At 52.7% G+C, this 10,159-nt stretch overlaps 1 protein-coding gene across 7 annotated transcripts in view; it reads right to left on the bottom strand.

Annotated features, from left to right (window-relative positions):
- Positions 1-768: 768 nt before the first annotated feature.
- ANKS1A (ankyrin repeat and sterile alpha motif domain containing 1A) overlaps positions 769-10,159 on the bottom strand; it is a 72,893-nt gene continuing 63,502 nt past the window's right edge. For 3 of the 7 annotated variants that reach the window (XM_030965604.1, XM_030965606.1, XM_030965611.1), the window contains 8 exons: positions 9,158-9,322; positions 8,702-8,827; positions 8,519-8,590; positions 8,074-8,160; positions 7,582-7,719; positions 6,826-6,996; positions 6,306-6,404; positions 4,323-5,667 (listed from right to left, as the gene is read on the bottom strand). In XM_030965604.1, the coding sequence (XP_030821464.1) occupies positions 5,548-5,667; positions 6,306-6,404; positions 6,826-6,996; positions 7,582-7,719; positions 8,074-8,160; positions 8,519-8,590; positions 8,702-8,827; positions 9,158-9,322 (978 nt within the window). In that variant the 3' untranslated portion in view covers positions 4,323-5,547. Of the gene's footprint in view, positions 3,793-4,322; positions 5,668-6,305; positions 6,405-6,825; positions 6,997-7,581; positions 7,720-8,073; positions 8,161-8,518; positions 8,591-8,701; positions 8,828-9,157; positions 9,323-10,159 lie in introns of those variants that run through there. The other 4 variants (XM_030965607.1, XM_030965610.1, XM_030965605.1 and 1 more) reach the window with 3 other exon arrangements.

Raw genomic sequence — 10,159 nt, 5'->3', positions numbered from 1 at the left:
ACAGATTCTGCCTGGGGCCTGTAACCTCTGCTGAGGTGTCAGTCCCAGCCAGGGCTGTGGCTGTGAGGGATAAAACCTCATGGTGCTTCAAACCATTAAACCAGCTCAGTGCATTTCATGTCAGCCTGAAAACCTGACTTGCCTTGTTATTAGAAATGGAACATACGGTATAAATTTAGCAATCCCTGGTGTATTTAGCATTTCACATCAGTCAGATTTTACTTGACACGAAAATCTGAACTTTAACCTGTATTTAAATGTCTGGATTTCTTGCTCTAATTTTACATACTCAAATGTCCTAGTTCCTGGCAAGCCCCAGTCTTTGCTGGGTAAATGTTCGGAACCATGGCTGCCCAAATGGGTACTGGTGTCACAGGAACCACTCGCTGCTGTGCTGCAAAAAGGGATTTCAGTGGCTATCCCCAGTACATGACAGCCCCCAGGGACACAGTCCTTGCAGATGTACTTTAGTGGGTGTAAAAATGTGCTTTTTTAACCCTCCATCACGTGTAGAATACACCCACAACGGCTGCAGACCCTCGTGCTGTCTTTAACAGAACATTTGGATGTGATTTTACGCACAAATTAAACTCAAAATAATAATATTCAATGTTTGGGTCATTATGACTGACTGCAGAAAAAGCAGTTTCAACCAAAGCTCCCAAAGCCCCCCAGGCAGTGCCTGCAGGATGAGAACTGCCCTGCTTTGACACAGACCCCCAGCAGGACTTGGGCACAACGCTGGGGCCACACACACGAACACACACGTGTGTCTAAGGTTGTTTATTAATTCGGTCTGTTCTAAGTTGTACAATTATGAAAACAACAAAACGACTGCTGGAAGCCCAGGAATATTTACAATCTCGCCTTGTTGTAGTGAGGTCAGTCTATGTTGTTGCACAGATTGGTTATGTTTGGTACCACAAGATGTTTAAAATTCAGACAAATTTGAACAGATTAACAATTGTATATACAGGAAATAAAAGGAAATTCAAGTATCAAAATACAGACAGATTAAATAACATTTGTATTACAAATCAGCCCCACTGCCATACATCACAATTAGCAAAAATGTCCACATTGCAAACTGAACTCGACTGTCTCTGCCCTGTCAGGGAATCCCAGGTTATTCTTCTGTGGGTAAGAAAAATGTCTGATCTGGGTTGACTTAGCGAGAACAGCACAGGTACTTTTCTTTTGGGAAAAACAAATTTAAGGTAATTTCAATGAGAGATCTAAAAGGGAGACCTTTGCAACACGGCAGCGTTGTGAGCGTTGTGCTGGCTCCAAAACAGGATCCGAGCAGAGCCAGGGAAATGCTGCTGCTGCTGCTGCTGGAAACTTCTGAGGTGGGTGGAAGGAGCATTAAAGCATTGGCTCCACCTCAGCTGCACACAGAACGGGACATGTTTGGGGCTTTTTGGCATCTGCTCTGTGTCTCAGCAGCCTCCTGAAGGTACAGACTTCACTGCAGGTACAGCCTGGAAGGTGCTGCATCTTCTCCCTGGGAGGGGGGACAGGCATGTACCCCAAAAAAGTTGCATAATTTCATAATTTCTTCTAAAAAGAACAATCCCAAAGCAAGTTTAAAGTCAGCTGAACAGCTAAGGTTAGCGCTGTTTTTTTTTTTCTTTGTAAACACAAAATTAAAAAAGGATAAAGCATCTTCAATTTGAAAAAAAAAATCATCCCCTCCTATAAAAGGAAAGACAAAACTTGGCAACTCTTGTTTGCCAGCCGTGAGTGAGGGCTCAGCCCACAAACCAAAGTCTGTGAAACACAATCTGTCTTTAAAGAGAGGAACAGAGGAGCCCCAACTCCTCCTGGGCAGGTAATACAGCAGATGCAGTTGGATGCAATGTCATGTTCAGCACCAGAAATTGGGGGCAGTTTCCTCCAGATAGCACAAAACCCTGCAGGGAGGAAGAGCCCGAATACTGCACAGTGGGTGGGTGAGGGTGGCCAGGAGCCAACGACTGGCACAGCCCAGGGTGAGTCTCCAGCACTGAGTCCCTCGAGAGACCCCACCGCACTGAACTGCCAAAACAACTGCTCTGTCTGTGAGAAAGGTGAGAAAGGGAGTATCTGGCTAAAGAATGGATCACTAAAGACAACCACAGGTTTACACGTGGGGCTGGAATGGACCACCAGGGTCACCGAGCCCAGTGCCTGAAGATTGGAGTCTTCATCACCACGTTACCTCCAAGCCAACCTCCAAAAAAGCTCACGTGTCAGAAAGGAAAGGTGTCCCTCCTCCCAAGCAGAGGTTCAATTTGCAATCTCACCAAAGACTTGTTGCCAACACACCAAATATTTACACTTACACCAGTATGAATTGCAACATGTGCATAACAAGGAATGTTAGGTTTCCTAAATTCATTGACTTAACCCAAAATCTCCACTCCCTTTTCCCAATCCTTTACAGGTCTGTGCCCTTGGGATTATGGTTCACTTCCCTCCCAGCCTCACTGGTGAGAGAGACTAAAGGAAATCCTGACAATACAGCAGCAAGTGGAGTTAAACAGGAATTATTGGGCACAGGGTTCTTGTGCAGCAGCAGGTCCCACAGCCCTGACAGGGCCTGACGAGATCACGACGACGCACTGCGCTGCATTCTGCGTCTGAAGAATTCAAATCACAACCATTTTAACATTCTCCCCAGAGGGGAACAGTCTGAAAACACGTCAGTCACAGCCCAAACCACTGTGAAACGCTCTGGAATTCAGAATAAAAGCAAGCACACAACACCTTTGAGGCGGTGTCTTTGGGGACACTGGGCTCGGACGGGGCCAAGCCACCCTCAGGCTGATGCGGTTTGTCCTTGGGGATGGACTGTTTCAGTGTAATGCCCAAAATTTAACTCCTTATTTGTTCATCTTCTGCAATGGTTGCGCTAATTAAATAATGAGCTAGTATCAAAAAAGTGCTAAATCACAATTGAATATACTTAAAAAAACCCCAACCCTTCCGGGCATAACTGCATTTAAAAACCAGACAGGTGCACAGAGGCTGGAGCAGGGAGTTGTCCCCAGGAATTCAGTGCGGAAATGGGAAGAAATGGGGTCCTTGCCATAGAAATGTCAAGTATTGCAACACGACAGTTCGGGGGGTAAGGAAGCTTTGTACCATCGGGGATATTGGCCACAGCTGCTCTGGGGTGAAAGATCCTTCGCAGATTCTTTTCTTCAAGTTACTTCCATTTGCTACAAAAGCGTGGAGTGGCTTGGAGAACAGGATGCAGACTTACCCTGCCAGGTTCTCACACAGGAGGAAGTGATCTCCAGGAATTTGGCGTTCCCTCCTGTTCACCCAGAGCTGAAGCAGAGTAAGTACCATCAGAAATGTGCACACCACGCCCCTGCTAAGACTTTCTATCGTGCTCCTCGCCGGACTGCAGGATTCTCAACAATTAAAAATCTGTTGGGTTTTTTCCCCTCACCAAAAGGCTGCAGCGCTACATTGAAACCGTGAACCAGATTTGCTCTGTGTCTCTTTGTTAAAAAAGAAACGGGTTGAAAGATGTTTTGTCTCAAACTAGGAAAGGCGACATCGCTCTTGGCCTCCGAGTCTGGAGTTTTCCTTTGCTAGGAATGGAGATGAGCAGCTTTCCTCGGCGGAGGCTGGGTCCCTTCCCCCCTGTGCTCTGGCAGCCCTCACCGAGCAGCCACGCACCCACTCTGAGGCAGCCACCCGTGCCAGAGGGAGATGATCTTCATGTCAGGAGGCCACTGCGTCCCAGGTCTCTGCCCCAGTACTACATCCCGTGGTAGGAGACGGCTGCCCGGAGCTCAGCTTCGCAGAGGCAAACAGAAAGGAAGATAATGGAATGAATTTCCGAGTCACACAAAAACACGTGCTGGGAAAGGCTGGGCGCACGGCCCGGAGATGGGACACAAAAACCGTCAGGGTACGGACACAGAGCGGCAGTGGTTTGGTTTGGGAAGGGCTGCCTGTGATCCCTGCTGGGTTTGGTCACCCTAAGAAAGGCACATGCTCTCCTGACCCGGATTTAGGGGGTGTGGAGGGACCTGCCCTTCCCAGCTGAGAGCAGGGGAGATGAAGCGCTCAGAGCCTGACACTGGGGGAACATGTGGCAGCTGTGTGCTGAACACCTACACATAGAAACCGCTCTGCCACCCACACCAGGGAGTGAGTTTCTCTTAAGAGGGACACAGAAACCTTCAGGGCACTCTTAGAGCTTGGAAAAATGCTGATGGAACCCAAACCCAACCTAGGCACAGCAATGTTCTGCTGTCCACAAGGCTTGGGCTGGCAGGGTGGCACTGCAGGCCCTGGGCAGTGCTGACTCTGTGCCAGGGACTCTGTGGCATATGAAATCTATGTACTAGACTGAGCTTTCCTTTGTTTTTTTTGCTTTAAGACAACACTTTCACTTTTAGTCCTCACACTGGGTTCCCACTGGCTGAGCCCTCAGTATGAGGTCAGTTTGCCATTAAGTCACAAATGACTTGGGAGATCCAACTCATTCCTGAGAAAGAGCTAAAATGACGACTTTGAAACATCAGATTTCATTGCAGGTGAGGGGAAATGGAAGATCTGAAGTAGCAGCTCCAAAGCCACAGCAAAATTCAGACAAGCTGCTACTGGGCCCTAACACCAGGGGCAAATATCCCAGGGCTGCTCCCTGACCTCTCCCTGGGATGCTGCTTGTGGTGCCCAGCTGACACCTCCCCAGCATGGGGCTAACAACAACACGTGCCTTTGGGAGCTTAACCACAGGCTGCCATGTGAGAACTACACCCAGCTCTCACGAGAAGTCTAGTGAGTGTAAACACAAGGACTATGAGGGGAAAGAAAAACCTACAAAGGACTGAAATGCATGCAACCAAACCCCCCCTCATATCCGAGGGGACAGAACTCACAGTGGGAACGATCACACCCGGCCCAAACCAATGCTCCCCCACCACCCAGAGCAAGTTCTGCACTGGGCTTTGAGGAAGGAGACTGTGGGCAAGGGGGGCCGTGAGGAAATGGAAGTGCCCGTGTGTTATTTGCAGAGAGCATCACAGTGGTTAGTGTCGGTTCGACTGGCAGGAAGGAGAGGTGAGTTCACTGAACAGCACACAGCCGTGGCTCAGTCGGGAAGAGGAGGATCTAGGAGGAGGGAGTGTGTGCACCGTAGAGACAAGAGGTCTCCATCAGTCCAAAGACAAGGTGAGATAGAAAAAAAAAAAAGGCCTGGGGAGTATCACATTGCCCCAGGGATTCACAGTGCCAGAGCGAGGGGGGAAGACGTGAAAACGGTGGGCGGCTTTCCTGGATCCACATCTCTGACTGCCAGCCTGCCCTCTCTGCTCCTCCCGCCTGGCGGGCAGCTACAGCGTTACCCTTGTTTCCGAGAAAGGAGATTCACAGTGTTCAGCAGGTACAAAAGCCGGTTAACTCTACAGTCTCCTAAGTGCTGCTGCCTTGGACGTGGTGCCTAGGCGGGCTCAGGGCGAGCAGCTGGAGGAAGAGGGAGTTTAGAAGAGCAGACAGATCAGATCGCAAAGGCACGGTTAGACGGGGCGGACGCGGGCGGTTGCTTTAGAAGATAGTGGTCTCATACTTAGTGCTGAGGGTCCGCTTGGAGTCCTGCTTGGGGTCCACGACCCAGGAGACACTGGCATGAGACTGGGAGTCTTGGTCCACTTCAGGGGGATCCAGCTAGAAAATAAAGAAAGGGCATCTTAGGACACCCGTGCTTCTGGGACAGAACGAGCAGGGACTCAAAGCACAGAGTGCCTGCCTGCCTACTGCCCGTCCCAAAAATGTGCACGTATGCAAGGAAGTAGCTCTTGCTGGGGAGCATTTGAGTCCTTCACAGCTAAAACGTGTCTGGCCACGTCAGTCTCAACCCAGCACCCCAAGATGACTCCCTGCATTAGGCTGTGAGTCCCTGTCACCATCAGCGACAGCTTTGCTCATCTCAAACAAGCATGAAAAACGGAGCGCTACAGAAATGGGACAGAGGGAGACAGCTCCTGGCAGGTGAGCTCCCACGTGATTCACCCTCCTGACCAAGCACAGCTCTTTCCTCTTGTCCTGCTAAATCAGGGTGCCACGGGGAAGTTACCACCCCAGCAGGAGCAGCGGGGTTAGCTGAGAGCTGCCACACTGCATCAGCAGGGGCGGGAGGGAGCAGCAGATCCCCGGGGTTCATCCAAACCCCTGGCGTGGGCCAGAATGAGCATGGGGATGAACAACAACGAGGCAGGACACGGGGGCACAGCAGGAGATAGAGGAAGTGGGGAGGCAGCCCGGGTCGGTTTGGAATGGAGGATGGCAGGAAGAAGGGTAAAGACCTTCGCTCCAGGACTAACAGACTGCAGCGGCAGGTAGGAGGGGCGGTGAGTTGTACAGGTGTGACAGTAACAACAGCGGGTGTCGGGAGGGAGCGGCACCTGAGCGGGGGGAGCAAGCAGAACACAGACAAAAGGAGACATTAAAGGAAGGCAGTGGCTTGTGCAGCAGTCCCTGCTCCTCAGCAGCTCCAGTCTTGGCTGGTTTTGGCTATGGGGAATCCCATACTGCAGCTCACCTACATATCTCACTGCAGCTCTGCAGGGTTTGCAGAAGCTTTTGCTGGACCCAGCAGGGCACTAAAGCCCCATCCCACCTGGGCTACTTCCATCTCTGCTTGCCCTTCTGCTACCAGGAGAAGCCCCAGGCCCACAGCAGCAGTGACACAGACACAGACTTGCAGTGCCAGCAGCAGGACAGGCACCTGGACCCTGTCTGGGCTCCCCCCACCACCCAGGGGAGGTGTAGGGGTGTGGTGCCCACCAGAACCCCCAGCTCAGCCCAGCAGGTTGCTCCACGTACCGCGGATTTCCTCATGCCGGCTCGTGGTTTAGGCACCGGTTTGGAAGATTTTGTTTCAATCATTTCTCCTGCTCCAGCGCCCAGAGGTTTTGCTCTCTGGGCTTGCAGGGCGAGCTGGTAGGCGACCTCGAACGCCTGCCCCAACGTGAGGATGATCTCGTACGTCAGGTTCTTGGAGAGAACACAGAGAACACAAAGCTGTCAGATCACCCTGTACACAGTCCTGCTATGGGGTGCATCAGCAAGTAACATCCTACTGTGTCCCTGGCAAAGCCACTGAGTTCCAGATGTGGGGGAGCTGGGACCATGCTGCCTCCCCAGGGTTGCCTACCCACCTGTAAAGCCCCACCAGTACTGCAGTTCAGCAGCATAAAGAAAAATAGCCTAAAAGTCTTGTGCAATTTTGATTCTGCCCAAGTATAAAAGCAAATCACACTTCTACCTTCTCTGAGTTGTTAAATCAGCCCATTATGCTCAACATAATTGAGAGCATGTTAGGGGTTTGTGCACGGCACATTCCCCAGGAGGAAAAGCTCCTGCCCTGCTTTATTCAGTGCTGGAGACAGCAGTAATGAAACCAGACAAATATTCTCTTTGTCCACAGAGGTCCAAAGGACAGGCATTTGGAACCAAGACTATGGTAAAAATGGGTGAAAGAACCCTGGAAAGGAGCAGTCTGAGACTAGCCAATAAAGCTGAGGGATGACACAAAAGGGCTGTGAAGGACCAGGAGATGTAACATGGCAATGCACTCACCACATCCACAGTGCTGAAGACATGGCAGTAGTGATGGCTGGTCTGCAGGTCCTTGGTGATGTAGGCAAATGTGCAGAGATCCTCAGGGTCCTGGGCAGCACAGGAGATGTTCCGGATCTCGTGCTCAGCAATGACATTCTGCCGGGGTCAACCACAAGCACCCGTCACCCTTCTGGGGATGGCAAATACACCCGGCAAACAGTGGCTGTGGAGGGTGTCCTGGGGACAGGGAACAGGGGGTCTCCCAGCCAGACCAGTCCCAGCTCCCTTCCAAGGCAGGAAGAAATTGGCAACATGGTCCACAAGCAGCCAGTCTGCCAAGCCTTTGGCACTCAGGCGATCATCACCACCTTGGTATTCTCCCCCAGCCCCAGAAGCTCCCCAGGACCAGCTGTGGCTTTTGGAGACACAAAAAGTGACCTGCACCCCCAGGTAGGTGGGATTGCAGGCTGTGTCCCTCCAGACACTGACTTTGAGGCATCTGCAGCTCACCTTGTTGGAGGCATCGATGAACTTCACCCCTTTGTACGTGATGGACAGGATTATGGTTGGGATCTTCTTCATGTGCTCCGTGGATTTCTTCAAAAATGAGAATATTCAAGTGACCAACTGTGAATGGATGCTCCCTCTTTACCGCCACCCCAGAGACCCCCAGGCCTGTACAGGAAGTTTTGGGGATCTAGGACTGGGAGGAGAAAAGCAGAGGTGGAAGAGACAAGGACCTGGAGTGAACCCAGCCACCACTTTCCAGTGAAAACACCCACTCTCCCTGACTCTCTGGGTACTGAGAACAATGCTGGGAAGGGGCAGTTCACCAGAGACAGTGGCACTGCCTGTTTTGGTGGACAGGGTTTGGGGAACCACTGCAGTTCTCCCCTCAACCCACATCACCACCCACATGGCGCAAGTGAAGCCCCCAGCCCCAGGGTCTCCCTACCCTCATCTTGGCACAGGCGTCCTGGGTAGACTCTGTCCCTCGGAGGTCTTTGATCAACATGGAGCCCAAGTACTGTGTGAAGGAGGGAGAGATGTTAAATCCTGCCACTCCCAAGGCAATGACAGAGCCCTGAGAGCCCAGAGCTCCTCATCCTCGCCACCCCACAAACCAAAAGCCACTTACATTGGCCTCGTACCCGCAGGACTCGAAGATGAGCTTCTCGGGCTGGTGCTGCCAGTTTTGAACAGGGGCATAGGGGGCTGCCAGGCTGGGGGGGCGCAGGGTGAGCCTGGACTCCCGACGGTCCTCCTGCAGGGCAACAGGCACAGATGTGAAGCCACAGTGGGTTGGAACAGCTCTAGGGGGGCTCTTTGAGCTGAGGGGATTGAGGTTGGCAATGGTCAAATCCCCCAGGAGCTGGGTGGAGGCAGCACGTGGGGTTAAGGTGCCAGTGCTGATGGAAATGTGAGCCATCCATTTTTGAGGCGAAACTGAGGCATAAAGGAGCTGCTGACTCTAATGTCTGAGGGAAGCTGAGCCTGACCAGCTCCCTCCTTGCATCATCCTCCCTTCTCCCTGGCTCCAGAGATGGGGGAGCCTGTGCAGAGGGCCCCAGGACACACAAAAGCAGCCACTAACCTGTGCTTTGTAGCGCTCAGCTCTGGAGTAGGGAGCAAGCTCAGTGCCACGATCGTGCTGCCTCTTGGCAGTGTCCCCGGAGGGCAGCAGGAGATCAGCAGATCTGCCAGTGCAGGAGTCGTTCTGGCTCAGGGGAGACGACGTCTGGGACATCAAATCCTGGCACTGGAAGGAGCAGACACCACAAAGAAACCCAGTCAGCTGGGGCTGTGCTGTGCCCCCCATCGCTCCCTCTACACTGCCCAACACAGGGTGCATTGAGTGGACTAATGGGGTCAGCTCCTGCTCTGGGGGCTCCTGCCTCAGTGCCAATCCCACTCTTTACCTTCTGCATGAGACACCTGCATGCCCCAGGATGGTTTAAGCCATGTACTCAGCCCTTTGTGCCCAGCATGGTTTCAGCCATGTACTCAGCCCTTTGTGCCCAGCATGGTTTCAGCCATGTACTCATCCCTTTGTGCCCAGCATGCCCCAGGATGGTTTCAGCCATGTACTCATCCCTTTGTGCCCAGCATGCCCCAGGATGGTTTCAGCCATTTACTCAACCCTTTGTGCCCAGTGTGCCTCTGCCTCCGAGAGCTCATCCCAGGAGGGCAGGGACACGCTGGGCTGGGGGCAAGGTGATTCCAGAGGGGTGGGCTCCCCTAAAGCACTAAGCTAAGCACCCGAGGGCCATGATGATCAGCCACCCCAGCCGAGGAGCGCCGGGAGCCGCCGCCAGAGCGCGCCCAGGGCCCGCAGGCACGGCCGAGCCTCGGCACAGCTGTGGCCGCATTAGTCCCATTCAAACCACTCGCTTGATTTGCCATTGACGTCCGCCCGCCCCCCGCGCCGCAGCCAGCGCTGGAGCTCACCAGCTGCAGCGCCAGGAAATGCTGCAAATGGCCCATTCTCCCTCCCCGGGCAGCATCTCAATCAGCTGAGCCGCACCGGAGCAGCCTCTCCCTGCCTCAGCCTTCAGTCTCGCCTTCCTTGGCTGCTGGTCCCTCCTGTGCTCCTGCT

The sequence above is a fragment of the Camarhynchus parvulus genome, chromosome 26, assembly GCF_901933205.1.
Source record: "Camarhynchus parvulus chromosome 26, STF_HiC, whole genome shotgun sequence".
Taxonomy (NCBI): domain Eukaryota; kingdom Metazoa; phylum Chordata; class Aves; order Passeriformes; family Thraupidae; genus Camarhynchus; species Camarhynchus parvulus.
The sequence above is the reverse complement of the archived record's forward strand: the minus strand, read 5'-3'. Positions and strand labels throughout refer to the sequence as shown.